The sequence below is a fragment of the Emydura macquarii genome, unplaced genomic scaffold, assembly GCF_026122565.2.
Source record: "Emydura macquarii macquarii isolate MOO-44397 ecotype Brisbane River unplaced genomic scaffold, CSIRO-AGI_Emac_v2 contig_2994, whole genome shotgun sequence".
NCBI classification, from domain to species: domain Eukaryota; kingdom Metazoa; phylum Chordata; order Testudines; family Chelidae; genus Emydura; species Emydura macquarii.
The window spans coordinates 1,095,418-1,110,709 of NW_027133131.1; the positions used below are offsets into that span (position 1 = coordinate 1,095,418).

General features: G+C 50.5%; 1 protein-coding gene and 2 non-coding genes across 6 annotated transcripts; all 3 read right to left on the bottom strand.

Annotated features, from left to right (window-relative positions):
- Nucleotides 1–553: 553 nt before the first annotated feature.
- Nucleotides 554–15,083, bottom strand: KANSL2 (KAT8 regulatory NSL complex subunit 2). Of its 4 annotated transcripts, none has more exons than XM_067529738.1 (10): nucleotides 14,997–15,083; nucleotides 13,963–14,220; nucleotides 12,915–13,093; nucleotides 12,506–12,620; nucleotides 11,680–11,843; nucleotides 9,627–9,793; nucleotides 8,665–8,761; nucleotides 5,667–5,920; nucleotides 2,512–2,751; nucleotides 554–1,433 (listed from the first exon to the last, which is right to left on the bottom strand). In XM_067529738.1, exons 2-10 carry the CDS (start codon nucleotides 14,211–14,213, stop codon nucleotides 1,299–1,301), a joined length of 1,602 nt encoding a protein of 533 aa, XP_067385839.1. In that variant the 5' UTR covers nucleotides 14,214–14,220; nucleotides 14,997–15,083; the 3' UTR covers nucleotides 554–1,298. The 4 variants fall into 4 exon arrangements, with proteins under 4 accessions (XP_067385839.1, XP_067385838.1, XP_067385836.1 ...); XM_067529737.1 differs by lacking the exon at nucleotides 14,997–15,083 and adding an exon at nucleotides 14,922–14,982; XM_067529735.1 differs by lacking the exon at nucleotides 14,997–15,083 and adding an exon at nucleotides 14,933–14,973.
- LOC137141106 (small nucleolar RNA SNORA2/SNORA34 family) lies at nucleotides 1,628–1,763 on the bottom strand. The gene has a single exon (XR_010916539.1). It is a non-coding gene; the product is annotated as a small nucleolar RNA SNORA2/SNORA34 family (small nucleolar RNA).
- On the bottom strand, nucleotides 8,427–8,562 carry LOC137141105 (small nucleolar RNA SNORA2/SNORA34 family). Its single transcript, XR_010916538.1, has one exon. It is a non-coding gene; the product is annotated as a small nucleolar RNA SNORA2/SNORA34 family (small nucleolar RNA).
- Nucleotides 15,084–15,292: the final 209 nt, after the last annotated feature.

Here is a 15,292-nt window from a genome sequence, read left to right on the forward strand (position 1 = left end):
CGGCCGCATGTTTTTCATTCCACAAACCCCCTGGAGGTTCATGTCCCACGGTCCCGACACAGAGGATGACATGCCCTTGCAGTCTCTCATTTGGCTGTGCTCGAGTTACATAGGAGCCAAGATGACGTCAGTGTGTTTCCCACAGGCATAGGGTGGCTCAGTTACAATCTCCACCCCAGAGGAGGATCCTTGTGCGTACATAGTATTTAAGAATAATGAAACTGTTCCCAGAAGAGCGATAGTGTTCCAGGTCTGCAGGGACCATGCACAAACACACAGCGTCTGCTCATAGCACTCCTGCTTTGCTTTACATATGCAGCCCCTGCAAGCAGGGGAGTTTTACTTTTCCTTCAACACTCAGAGGATCAACCCCCTCGCCACCTGAATTTAATGGGGCCCCAAACTCCAGACAGTGTTACGAGCCATTTTACCTTTCTCCTTTCACCAGAGTAAACATGTTATTAATAAGGGAGGCACAGTTCTCAGGGAAGCCCTTCCCCACTGAGCAGCAGAGGCAGGAAGTGACAAACTCCCTGGAACACAGACAGGACAGTTATTTTCTTGTGATTTCTTTATTTTTGGGGGGAAATGGGAATTTCACCCTGTTGATTACAAACTGGAAACTTTGTACAGCACATTTACACATTGCTATTTTACAGACAATTAGCACCCGACGGTTAAAGCTAGGGTGAGGAGTAGCATTTCAGACTTACAATACCGGAGGAATGAACTGGATACAGTTGTGACCAGCTCTTGCTTTAGTACACGGTGCTATAGTATGAACAAGCCAAGCCTCTGACTAGCACATGCATTCCTGACAGGCTGACTACAGAGAATATTCAGTCCCCTGGGGAAAACTACTTCACTTTGGCTCATTTACCCCTCTCCATGGATACATCACAACTTCGTTAACTGAGAGCACAGCCCATGAGCCGCCCAGCCCCTTCCACATCTCTTCCACCTTGACTGGTAATGACACTCTCACTAGCCAGCTGTGCTTTTGGCAGGCTTCACCAAAAAGAACCAGAACTGAATGAGAGGGGGAGGGACTGGCAGGAAAGCAACCAACTGGAACCTGTCACAGGAGCTTCTGGCCAGACATTTCACCATTCCCCAGTTTCACTGATCTGGCAGCAATTGTGGGGGAGGAAAGGGGAAACAAAGCAAGCAGCGTGGTGAGGTGTTGGGTTATCACACTCCTTCAACCACGTGCATTTCATGACCGTGTCCATTTGAAGGCGGCCAGGACTTTGATCAAGAAAAAGGATTCGAGTGTTCATTCCCAATCCAAGATCTGATCAGCTGATGGAGCCTGGTTCTGGGTTTCCATTGGCTGCTGCCAGTGTTCCAGGGGACCGGGCGGAGGCTGCAGCTTCTGCCAGCTTTCTGTCTTCCTCTGGCCCAGACCCACCCACCGCAGTCTGCAGGCGACTCTGTTAAAGACAGAAAATCCACGGTCACAGTCTTGGCACCTAACCGAGTTAGGGCCTGGCTCACGCTCCAAGCAGGATTTCATGCACAGGCACCACCCAGGACAGCTGCAGGCCAGAGCAGGGTGGGCACTCCCCCTCCAGCACGGCAGCCCTCCCCCTCTCCTCCACCCTTGGGGGAGACCTGCATTTGCAGACTGTGTTACTTCCAACTGAATTGGCCGGTCCCTTCTGAGGCTCTGGGATGGCCAACAGACCATGGGAAGGCATTCCTCTGGGCTCCTGCTTGAAACCAACGGCTACAGCAAGCCGATGGCCTTGATTCAGGGCCTGTGGCTTGGGCATTTCAGAACAGCCTGCTTGAATCGCAAGCGTAGGCCCTGGCACCCCAGCCTGGTAAGAGCTGGGAGCAGCTTGCTCAGCTCCTAGAAGAAGAGGAACACTGCCCCTGTCAGCTGTTGGTCAGCAATCTGAGGGCCTGCCCCACCCCTTAGCAATCGCCTGGATGAGCTCTGGTTCTGAGCAGGATGTCAGGATGAGATGCCTGGGAGGAGCAAGGTAGAAATGAGACAAAATGCAATGAGACAGCTCTGGAGTAAACGCTCCTTTGGAATCACCATACTGGAGAGACAAGACTTTCCACAGCAGCTCAGGCAACGGGCCTGATACCCGGCCTTCAGTGCAGACCACAGCCCAGCGTATCCTGCCTGGCTCCTCTCCACACACATGCGCACACAGCTCACCTGCTCCATTGTGCAGGGAGGCACGTAGTGGAAAGGTTCCTTCCTGACCCTTGCAGGCAATCAGGTAATGTCCTGAAACATGCGATCATCCACACCGGGGGCACACTATGGCTGGCCTGAGTGGGTCCACAGCTGCCTTTCTATGGAGAGCAGCCACATGGAGCTTTGTCTGATACAGAGCTGACCCAGTGGCTTGTAAAAGGGGAGCAACTGCTCCACAGATGGCTGCCTCATCCAGCTCATTACAGAGCTCTAGAGGTGAGATGCTGCCTGGATCAGGAACTTCACTGCTACTGCTTCCTGGCTGGAAGACCCGGAGCTTTGCCCTGGCTCTGTACCTGGCAAGGAGGCTCTGCAGGAGACTCCACAGTTGGCAAGGCGGCTTGGCCAGAAGAGCTCCCTCTGTCCAGCTGCGTCACCTGGTTCGGGATGCCTGGCTGAGGAGGTTCTTCATGGGCCAGTATGTCTACAGGGGCCTCAGCAACATCTTTGATCGACTGATCTTCCAGGGCCACGCAGGAATCAAAGAGCAGGGGGGTATGGGGACACTGCATGCTATCGCCCACCACGTCTAAGTCCTGCAAAAGAGAACACCCGCCAGCAGGCTTCAAGGGGCCGAGTGGGCTACAGAGGGGAGCAGATCTGAGCCTGCTCTCCACATTGCTCACTTAACACCACAGGGCGAAGACCATGGGCTGATTTCAGAAATACCGGGCACCCAGAACTCCCAACACAAGCGCTGGGAGCTGCAGGGGCTCAGCAAGTCTGAAAGTCCTTGGAGAATCCAAACGGGGCAGCTACGCCAGTAGAGCCCAGGCCATCCCTGCTACCAGCAGGCCTGGCGTGCACCTGGAGCAGCTCCTAAGCCCATCAGGCTGCTAGAAAACAGAGCTTCATATGGAGAGCAGGCGAGGCAGGAAGAATCCTATTCCAGCGTGGTCACGTTATTAGAGAGCTTTAGGGGTGGAAGGCAGTGGTAGAGGACTGTCGGCACTGAAGACCGAATCCTTGAATCACAGAGCAGGCAAAGACTGTGGTAGGGCAAGCTTCCCCCACAATGCCCCCAGCCAGCATGGGTCAGCCTTGTCCTAAGCATGAGGGAAGAAATCAGAGCAGCATGCACCGGGACACCAAGATTCCAGGCTGGTTTTCACCTTCCTCCAACCCCTGCTAGTGCAAAGAGAAATTGGCCTGTCTGGGGCTTCATTTATGGGATAACCAAGAGTTTGGAGTTCTGGGTGTAGTACACCCAGCACTCTGATCCAGCAAAGGAAATCTGCCTCCCCAGAAGTGTTTCCATCCGTGATGGAAATGCTGAACTTCCACTGATGACAAGTCTGAGGAGCTGAGATCTGTAGGCCTGCATGACACACCCATTGTTCCATAAAATGGATGACCAGGAAGGGACAAGCACCCAACTAAAGGGTTGGGGGAAGCAGGTCTGGGTGAGGATCTAATTTCAATCGTTCAAGACACTCAGAAACCTCAATGGCCTCACCCAGATTATCAACTTCTGCAGAGCTCTCTCTGGATAGGCACCACTGCAACATCTATCTACACCCTCCTGTTTTATTCCACCAGTCTGCCTTGCTCACACAAACACATCGTTGCTGTCTGCTGGATGTGCTGATAATAATGTTGACACAGGAGGCCAGGATTCTTCTGAGGCTATTGTTGGGGAGGTATTTGTTTTGGCTTTGGAGGGAGCTTGGCATGGAGGGTGGAATGTCTTCGACTGCAGAGTGACATGTTAGCAGGATAACGTTACACTAGATAAAATGCAGAGCTCTAGAGGTCTGTGTGCTGACAAAGTTCCGAGTCCTCTCAATCAAGAGTGTGGAAAGGTTCCCTCAGCCTCAGGGATATCTACGACAGAATGAACTCCAGCAAGAGGGCCTAGCTCTCCGATCAGTGCACGCTTCTAACAAGGCAGACCCACGCTCATCTCAAGAGCATGGAGAAGTCTCACAGGCTAGTGGGGCCATTCCAAAGAGTCTCCTGCTTTCCAGTCAACATCCATGCCCAGCTCCGAGTACAGCACCAAGCAGAGATAAGGCACCTGAATTCCTGCCTCAACAGCCACTGAAGTCCTGCACAGAGCAAGAGAATGGTCACAGGGTGGGAGCTCCAGATCCACACGTTTGTGGCCTGAGAAAATTCCTCCTCCAAGACTGGCATGCTGCTGCATGCAAGAACAATTCTGCCACGCGAACATTCAAATACCAGGGCAAAGAAAACTTAGGCCCTGAGCCACTGCCCAATGAAGTCAATGGAAAGGCTCCCATTGACCTCAGTGGGTGTCAGCTCCGGCCTTTACAGCAGAGCATCTCCACAGCTGATCTCGGTCCATACGAATCGCTTCAGAGCTCAGGGGCTTTTGAGTCACTGGATCGGTGGCACGTGGTCTCCTGTATTAATGCAACGGCTGCTAGTGTCCCTATGGTTCAAGGAGGCTCTGTCAGCATTCCTGACCAGCTGTTTCTAAGTTGTGTCCAACAGTCTGCTTTGCGAAAACGTGTGTAGGGTGTGTGGTGATATCTCATTTTTAAAGCAAGAAATGTCTCATTCAGAAGATAGTTCAAAGCATCTGCAATATTTTTGTTTAAATCAATTTCATTAGGATTTTTAAACATGTAGGCTTAACCCACATGCAGGACATCACAGTAATCCAGGGATTAAAACCCCTGTGCATCCTTTATGGGATAGAAGCCAAAAGCCGCTTTTAAAAAAGATTTAAATAGAGCAGCCATTCCAAAAGAGCAATCGGGTTCATAAACGACCAAAACAAACATTTCCCAAACCCTCTCAACCCTCATGCCCTCACACAAGATGGCTTTCTCCAGCTATTAGAAACAAAAATAATTGATTAAGATACTGGTGAAGGGCAAGTGTAGGGTGACCAGATGTCCCAATATTATCAGGATCATCCTGATATTAGGGGCTTTGTCTTTATATAGGCGCCTATTACACTTACACACACACACATATGCGCACACACACGATTTTCCACACTTGCTCTCTGGTCACCCTCGACAAGTGGCAGGAGATACTTAAACTCTAGCCCCTGTCATCCCATTGGGCCTGCTTAGAACAGCTCAGATGAGCAGGCAAACCCATACCACCTCAGCACTGTCTTCTGAGTCCCTCAAAACCAGAGGTCCTGCTTGTTCTGCATGGAGGTTAAAGATCCTAGGGCTCTTTTTCCTACGGGTAGGTGGTTTGCCTTAGCTACCTGTACACTCCAATGTCATGCCAAGCACTGCTGGCTCTCTTCCCTAGAGCCGGCTGCTTCTCCATGCTACCTGTGTATGTGTTTTGTGACGAAGGCACTGGGACCTTGTTGCTTCATACCCCACCCGCCCTCCCCGTGACATTTTAACATGGCTTTAGCACACGGAATGACAACAGCAATGTTTTTTCTCCGCTCGCTGGCAGTCAGGCCAACTGGAGACATCATTCCTGCACAGCACACCATGTGGCTGCTCTGACTTACGTCACTAAACTCCAGAGGTAAGCTCTCTGTGGGCTGGAGCTCAGCAGCGCTCAAGTACAGATCCGTGGGGGTAGCGTTCAGCTCCTCGGGAACAGCCAGCACCTGCTCAGGTACGTACATCTGGGGCGGCAACTGGAGATGGAGTGGGCAGCAGGGACCCTCAGAGAGGCTTACAGGAACCGGCTTGGCACAAGGCACTTCCTCTGACCCTCGGCACAGCTTAAACAACGTCTGGTTGGTGTCCTGACAAATATCTGGGACAATATAGTCAAGGGGAACATACAGGGCCTGGCAGAGAAACCAGCTACAGAAAAGCATCTATCCCGGGACACACAGCAGTGGTTAAAGCAGAGACTCAAGAGACCTGGGATCCAGTCCCCAACTGCTCAGTGACCTTGGCCAACTTATTTCCCTGTGTGCCCCAGCTGTACAATGGGGATATTGTTGACAATCTTGATTGGGGGGGGGGGGGGGGGGGGGGGGGAGGAGGAGGAAGTGTGTGAGGCTTAGCTGAATGCTAGTGCAGCACTCCCACCCAGACCCTCAGATGGAAGGTGTTATAAATACAGAGGTTTGCCCTGTAATGGATGACTGCAAATATTAAATATCTGCACAAACCGTAACATTTAACATATAGCAGAGAATTCCATGTTTATATCAACACACACACAGCTTTTTCCAAATCTAGGTATTTAGTTTCAGTATTTTCATCCCTTCTGTACCTCAATGCATCTAGAGCGAAAACTATTCCTGCCAACAGTGTAAATGGGATTTTCTGCCTTTAATCACAAACAGAACATAGCTCCAATGGCATCCTACTTCTAGGGTGACCCAGCAGCCGACAGCCACTCACTCACCATCGAAACTAGAAGAACAATCCCCTGCTGACTAAGACAGACTAACTTCCTCTTTGAAGAGCCCTTAAAGAACTCCTGCCAAACGTAAAATCACACCTCATCGGTAACTTGTGGCCTATTACTGTTACAGAGAGTTCCTGAGATCACTGTAAGTTACAAATCAGAGTAATTTCCCCCACCAATTTGTTCACTTTGCAAATGACAGCATTCCAACCCAAATGACTGGTGATATGGGGTGCTTACCTTGAAGCACTTTAAACTGATTTTTAGAGACTGGATGCTCAGCACTCTGTGAAAAATTGGGCTTCTTTAAGGTATCTCAAGTCAGACCCATCCACAAAGTCAAGACACAGAAAAATAACTAGTTACTTTTGAAACTTTAGATCTTTGTGCATAGTTACTTTCACAGTTTCCCTTTTTACGCAAGGCAACAAAGGAGAGAAAAACATTAAAAACAGAGCAATTGTAAAACCACAAATTGGCTGGGAACTCCAAGGCAGGCGTAGGACCTGAAAGAGCTTTTAACTCATTTTTTGAAGTTGACCAGATTTCCTCTTAAATCCCCCCCACACACACAGAGGACTCTCTCTTAATACACAGAGAAGATTCCCAATCACACTTAAAGAAGCCAGGGAACTAAGGGAATCAATGCTGAGCCTACATCAGAAGAGCCTCGGTTTATCAGATGCTCAAGGGCAGATGCCATCAGAAAAGAAGCTCTGTATAAACAGCAGGGCGGGGTTCCAGATTTTAATCTCTCTCAGTGACTCCAGATCAAGTGCTTAGTTTACAGGTCAAAACATGATTTATCAAACTCGCACATTCCACCTGGAACAGGACAATCCAGCTGGGTTCTGTCTGGTTTATGCATCATTACCAACAGTCTAGTTTCCTGAAAACCAAACAGAGCCAAGGAGTCTATCAACAATGCACGAAGCAGAATAGATTACAGATGGCTCTCCTATAACTATCAGCTCAGGAGGGCTGACCAAAGTAAAATCTTGTTTGTGTCAGTAAATAGCAGACATGAATCAGACATAAGAGAAAACCTCATTTATATACAGTCCTTTCGTAGCCTGCACAGCTCTAAACTAGCCAGCTGCAAATGTCTCTGGGTTAAGCCATTTTAAGGGTATTTATCCTGGTTTGATTTTACAGTGCACAATGACTGTGCAGAAACAATGGCAGCTTCCTGCCCGCCCCCCCACACCTGTTCCCTGTATGTATTTGGATTTAGATCTGCTCACTTAAGTAACAAAACATAATTTCAGTCCATAATTTCTTCTGCTGCTAGCTCCACTCAGCCAACATGGCTCTGGGAGAGGAGCTGGAGTTTATTCTGACTCACATCAGCAACAACTGCTAAAACTAAGCTCCAAATGCAGTACCAAATTCTGTCTCTAGTTCATCAGTGTAAACCCCCTACAGACAATGGGGGCTGCACAGGTGTATCTGGGGGCAGAATGTGGCTTGTTACCGTGGGGCTCTAGGGGCTGGAAAGAACCCAGTGCAACTCTCCAATCTCAGTGGGAATCTGTAGGGCTAGCCCATCGTTTTATCTGTAAGCCGCAGACTTACACTGAAGTCACTGACAAACATGCCATGGTGTCAGCACAAGACACACTGGTCAGTGTAGAACTGCACTTTAAATAAATAGCATCCTCCAAGGAATCCAAGTAACAAAAGGAAGACCTAGGGACCCGTGACAATTCCCAAGGGAGCTAAGATTTATTCTTAACTCACAAAAAACTCCACCCAATACTTTGCTGCTCTAGATGTTTTTCAGTATCCACAGCCAGCATTATTCAAGGATTAAATTATGAGTTGAAGACCAATTTACTTCCATCTTAGTTTAACACAGCTGGAAATTAGCCTGTGGCTATCTTGTAATTTTCCACGGTTCGCTTATTGCTTCCAACTGAATTGGCCGTTCCCTTCTGAGGCTCTGGAACGGCCAACAGACCACGGGAAGACATTCCTCTGGGCTCCTGCTTGAAACCAACGGCTACAGCAAGTCGATGGCCTTGATTCAGGGCCAATAGAAACAAGGATCAAAACATCGGGCACCCCACTACAGATCATGCTGCCAGAGCACAGTCACACATGCAGCTCACTACAGCCGAGAGAGGATAAAAGGATACGAGTGAGGCAGTGTCTGGTCATTGGGAGAGACTGGTTGGAGCATCGAACGTCATCGACAAAGGCCAAGCACCGCTGGCTGGAACGAGTGGTGTGTGCCTGCAAAGAAGCCCAAGAGAACAGATCAGAGCCACACAGGACTGTCCAGCTGCTGAGTTGAGAGAGAGCTGCCATCTTACAGGACTCTCACATTCAGCTGTTAGAGCAATGTTAAGATTTAATGCCCCCCTCCGCTGTTTGGGCATATGTAAGCTTTTTGGTGTTGACCTTGTCATCAGCAGGAGTTCACGTGGTGAGTCAGCCCACATTTTCAGTGCCTTAGCGCGTGGATTCTCAGCCTAGGAGTGCAAACCAGCCGGCCAGTCCCAAATTGCTTCCTTTCTTTATTTGGGGGGAGGCGCGTTTGTCATTATAGAAAGGCTGTACCCACTGCATTAGGGAGTTTAAAATCAGTCCCATCCTGCAAGTTCATTCAAATATTTAGGTAGCTGACTTTTTTTTTTTTTAAACGAGGGCATCAATCAATTTCAACTGTGGCTTCTCCTGCCCAACACAAGCTGGCTGCCGTTGGGTTCCCAACGCTCCAAAGAAATCAGTTCCACTGAATGCCAAGTGATGAAAACCTGCCCTCCTCAGACTAGCCTCTCCCCTGCACCATCCCTTTCTTGAAAGGGCAAAATTCTCCAGCTCTACATTTTGCTAGTGTCCCTTCAATAACAGCAGCCCTACAGAACTCCACACTCACTGGCTGAGGTTTCATATGCTGAGTCTTTATGGCTGACGTATATATCCCCAAAGACAGGGCTTGACAACGGAAAAGCTGGCAGGGCTGGAACTGCATGGAACTTGCTGGAAAGATCCCAACCAGGAGGTGAGGGAGAGGAGATCTGGGAGCTAAGCAAGCCCGAAACTCAAACAGGCCTGAGATCAGAACTCCCTGCCCACTTTCTACAGCATGAAGTACCTGCTGGGCCGCACCCTCAGTTGCCAGCATCCTGCGCTCCTTCAGCTGGCGGTGCAGCAGGGCCTCCATGCCATAGCGCTGGCGGTACCGTCGGAGACATTTCAGTCGCTTTAGGTTCTCACGTTCCTTGGCCAGAAGCCCCTCTGGGCCTGTTAGAAGACTGCTCCCTGGGAAATACAGACAGAAGTCAATCAGCGTATAGACACCACGGCCCAGACTGCAGCATTGTCCTAGTCAGATTAAACCAAACTCCTTTATTTAGAGAGAACTCCATCATTCTCTAATAAATGAGACTGGTGCTAGATTTCCTGCATAGGGAGCCAGACTGTTTAGCTGGCCATGGAGGGCTTCCAATTGCTGACTCCGTGATGATAGATGTATTTAACAGCTCCGCAGTAAGGTGGTGTTGAGCTTTGCATTTAGAGCAGGAACTAAGTCTCCAGCAAGCTCATCCCACTCACTCCAAGGAGTATAGAAGGAATCGTTCAGTAGACCGGTTAGACTGTAAGCATTTTGAAATGACTCCTCCCTTTTTGAAATTGTTGATGAGTCAAACCTGTATTCGGACTATCGCATGTTCATTCCTTCAACTAGACTTGCCTAATAGATTATTCCAAGTCGACTACATGGGCTATTTTAAACGTTTACTAATGTGCAAATGTTGTGATGTGAGTGTTCATAACTTTACATTTATAAGACAGCATTCGCCGTGGACTTTTTCATCAAGTTATTGGTTTATAAAATATGTTTTACAAAATATTGTGGCATATAATAGTTATTATTTTGGCCAGAAACTGGGTCGGATACTGCAGGATAAATTGCCCATGGAGAAGATGACAGTGAAGGCATTCTTCACATGGCTCTGCAGCACAGCCAGCTACATGACACAACACTTCACTAGCTGAACTATAAACAAACACCTGCCTCCAAAGATCATCTTCTGGATCTCAGGAAGTTTGCAGGAGGCAAGTGCCTCTCGTGCAGATCCTAGGATGCTCCACTACCGCCCCTGCATCTCCCCATTCAATTTTCTTTTTGTAAACTATCAGCAGGTACGTTTTATTAGTGCACATTTTATATGTATGGTTTTTGTACATATGAAATTAAACAAAGTGTACAAGAAGAAATCTAAGGGAAAGTGAAGGTCATGGGGTGACCTAAGGGCACCAGAGTGCATGCCATCCGCCTAGAATGTAAAAAGCAGGGGATGGAGAAGGAAGGAGGACCTAGCGAGTGGAGCTGGTCAGGAAAGTAACTGTATCTAATACATTTAACACATTATCTTCCCAATGGAGAAAGCTTTAGCTGTTGCTTTCTCCTCTGCTTCCCTGTGCCGGGAGCACGTGAGGATGCAAGGCTCCTGCCGATTCATGTGCAAAGCTTTCTAAGTCAGGCAGCAGCAGCTGCAGCACTAGAGCCTTCTCTGCCATTCATGCCCGGAGGCGTCACTTGATGGCTCCTCAGCCCCACACTAAGGCCTGATCTGTAGGAGGAACATCTGCGGTATAGCAGTGTCGCTGTGGGGCATGACTTTTTTATGACATTTCTATAACAGCAGAAACCTTTGTGCAGACGCAGCTATAGCAGCACCAAGAGCTTTGGCTGGTGTAGCTTATTTTGCCCGCCCAACCGATATAAGCCACACTGGCTAATAAGCTGCATCAACACTAGGAGGGTTTGTGGCTACAACAATGCCAGCAAATCTTTTCTAGTATAGACAAGAGCTTACATACCCGAACGTTTTGTTTGTTTAAAAACACAGAACAGGAAATCCCAGACAAAGTCATTTTCATCTCCGAGTACAGGTTTTGGCTAGTTTCCTCACAACACAGCAAACGTTACAGAGCAAAGAACCAGACAACCTTCCTACCCACCATGAGACCGATCTTCGAGCACTAGGCCAACCACACACAGACACAAATACCATCACCCTCAGGCACATCAAAGAGCTGAAATCAGCCCTAAGAAACAAATGTCTATGTGCGGTTTATACATGCGCTGTACCCCGTGGCCCGAGGAACACAGAACCGTGGCTTCCTGCACCAGTACTTGCCTATGGCTTCATGCTCCGCCTTGCGGCTGTGTAAGTATCGACGCTTCTTCTCTTTCAGGAGGTGCTGGAGTCGTTTGAACTGGTCTATGTACAGAGACTGCAAACGGATCAGCTTCTCACGCATTATCAACGCCACCTCCTCAGCCGTGTACACGCCAGCGTGTCTATAACAAACATGGTCCAAATTCAATAGGTCACAAGTGAGTGAGGAACCGTAAGGCATGAGCCTTATGGATGCTAATCAATAGCCCTGAGATACTGCCAGATAACAGGTAGCCTAGAGCAGCACACCTGGCAGGGTGAAGCTATCTCACCAATAAGTGTATTCCAGGAGACCTACAAGCCAGACAGTGTAGGAATCTAAGGGAAGGGAGTAAAGGTGGTTACATTCTTGAGCTATCTAAGACAGACCTAGTCACAATGTGTGCTGGAGCAATACAGTATTTTCTTCAGCATCCTTCACACTTCTGAACATTGCTTCAGCTTCACAGATTTCAAACGAGGCCAGACTAGCCCAGACCAATACTGGCACACCTATCCCTGTATCCAATCTCTGATGAGGACTAACACCAGATACTTCACAAAAAAAAGGCAAGTTTCTTTCCAACCACACCCCATCAGAGGACTTTCTTCCTGACCCTATTTGGAGATCAGTGCAGGGTGTAACTCATGAGAAACAGCATTTGTAAGTTTTAGCTGTAGCATTATTAAAGATACCGTTTCTCTTCCTAAAATTTTCTCCTAACGATAATCTAAATGCATTATTACCCGGCGGCAGCAAGCTCCACATTCTATACAACTGACACGCATTCGCACTGCGTCTTACTTCAGAGGGTCCTCCTGATCGCTGTCAATGCTTTCAGCTTCACTGTCAGGGTCACCTCTCCACGTCTGATCCACTGTAACAGGTTCTTGTTCTCCATCGCTCCAGCTGTCCTCGTCTGAAAGGAAAGAAGCCCATTATAGAGGCAGGCCAATCAGCCCAACTCCCAGACAACTGTTATTCAAGCACAGCACAGCCCAGGACCTGCCGGAGTTAAGGAGCATAGTTCCGCAGCAGGAGGGGAGACAACCAAGCTCTTCAAGAGACAAACAGGTCATGCCACAGACGTCCCAACTCCCGAACAGAAATCAGCATGGGTAAGCTCTAGTCTTCGAAACGTTGTATTTTAGCTGAAGAGAAGGCGGATCCTCCAAATTCCTTCTCGCTTATCTGGTTCATTCAACGCTCTTACCGAGGGTTCGACTAGCTTCGCTGCGGCTGCTCTCTGCAGTCTGGGAGCCCAGCTCCGTCTTCGCATAAGAGCTCAGCTGGCAAAGGAGAGTCTCACCCATGGGCCCGGGGTTGGATTTCTTCATCTGGGCTTGATGCGCCAGCGTGTTCCTGCGGGCATGTTCAGCACAGAACGACACACTGAGGGGACAAAACAAAAATGCTGTACGGCTCGAGGCGTTCACAGCTTCCAGCCAGCAAGGCAAATGTAGCAACAGAGTGAGGGGAAAAGGAGTAATCTCCACTCCACTCTTCCCACGCCAATGATAAATTCAAGCAACTCTGACAGTCTGACACTGGACATTTGTATTGTTCCTATAATACAAAGGCTCCCATGTGATTTACAAACCACATGCACAGCCACTGAAATGCAGCCACCTCTGGCATGGAGGTGACAGCCACATGGCACAGCAGTAAGATGAGGGAAGGGATTTTTGGGCTAGGGATATTGAGGCAAGCCCTCACTCTTACAAAAAAACTGATACAGGATTTTTAATGTCCACACAGAGAGGTCAGAAGCCGCGTGCATAGGACTGAACATCTTTCTCCCAGAAGGACCCTTCAAAACTCTGGGGATTCGAATCTTTGTGGTCTCAGAGAGTATAGGTATGTTCAAACTGATGCTATGACCACTGAAGATAAAGTTTTGTTGCAGTGATGCCAGCACTAGGAAACAAACACACCAATAAACACTACACATTTCTCCAGCACCTCACCCACAAGGATCTGTAATCACTTTATAAGCATTAATGAACTCTTAATCTCTCTGTCAGATGATTACGGTTCTCACTTTGCAGATGGCAAGAGGGAGACTCAGAGAGGCAAAGTGACTTGCTCAAGGCCACACAAGGGGAAAGCAGCCTAGCCAGGAATAAAACTCAAGAGCTCCCAGTTCTTAGTACTGTGCCTTAGCCACAGGACAGATCCTTCCCAGGATGAGCTACTCACTCCAGGTCACTTTAATTCTATGTGCTGGAGATAGGAGCAACCACGATGGGGCGGGCACCTACCCATCCTTCTTCTCAGGTTTGGGAGCAGCATTTGGACACCTCTTCCCATTCTTAGCTGAGACATAGCTGCATTGTTTGAAAGGAGCATTCTTGTCTTCAAGGATGTGCTTAATGCAGAACTCTTGGCCTTCCAGCCGAGGCTGGGAACACTGGCGGTGAGTGAAGGCACACGACAAAGGTTCCTGGGGCCTGGGCACAGGAGTCAGACGCCCCCGACTTGACGGCAAAACGTGGATCCGAATTCTGTTCATACCAACACTTGCAAGAGACGTGCACAGATCACTGTTAAAACCGGGGCAACCCCCCGACTCCAGTAACCCTAACCAACCCAAACGACTGGCCAGAGTGTGCGCGTGAGTCCCTGTGCTTGGCAGAGGGCACCACGGGCACAAAACGAGACACCCCGGCAGCGCGGGGCGGGGCGGGGCGAGCGAATCCTTCCCGCAGCCTGGGTTTGCCCGGCTCTTTATTGGGCGGTTCGCGCTGCCTGGCACCGCTGGGCAGAGGACAGCTCCTTCCCCACCCACAGCAGAGGGGCCCCGCGCACCCCTGCACGGCTCGGTGCGGGCACTCGTGGGTGTGGGCACCCGCCTCCTCCCACGGGACGGGACGGGACGGCAGCGGGGCTGTTCCGCGGAGAACCCGCTGCGGGGCGAGTCTCGCCTGCACCCCCGCAGAGAGACAGCCCATCCCCCCCCGCCCAGAGCGCCCCCCCCACGGGAGACCGGCAGCGGCCCTGCTCAGAGCCAGAGCCAGAGCCAGAGCCGGGCCGGGCCCCCGCCCAGCAGAGCTTCCGGCGCCGCGGGGAAGGCTACAGCGCGGGGATTACAAACACCCGGGGGGGGGGGGCCCTGCCCCCCGCCCCTCACAGGCTCAGCCCCACAGGCAGCTTTCCCCCCCCCCACCCGGGCTGACCCCCCCAACTCCCCACACCCCCCGGGGTCCCTCCACGGACTGACCCCCCCCTCACAGCGCCGCCATTTCCCCGGGGGGGAAACCGTCCCCCCAGCAAGGACACGCCGCCGCCATCTTACCTCGCTCGCGCCCAGAGAGATCGGCTTGGCGCCCGCCCCGCCGCGCCATTGGCCCAGCCCGCCGCCAATCCGGGAACGGGAAGGAGGCCGCCCCTCCACGGCCATTGGAGGAGAGACCCGTCACTCAGACAGCCAGGGCCAGCCCCCTGGAGGGAGGGAGGGAGGGGACGTTGGGCGGAGGCGGGGCTGGGGTAGGTAGGATGGGGGGGGCAGGGTGCACTCTTAACCAGAGCAGCCCCATTTCAGAGCCAGTCCTTGCAAGGGGGGCACAGCCCCCGCAGGGGCAGGCCGGGGTT

Bases quoted from the DNA above. Each gene is read 5' to 3' on its own strand.
- KANSL2 (XM_067529735.1), bottom strand. The intron at 8,762-9,626 runs GTACTTCATGCT...GCTTCTTTGCAG, and splicing joins CTGAGGGTGCGGCCCAGCAG to GCACACACCACTCGTTCCAG. The intron at 2,752-5,666 runs GTAAGTCAGAGC...TCTCTTTTGCAG, and splicing joins TACCTCTGGAGTTTAGTGAC to GACTTAGACGTGGTGGGCGA.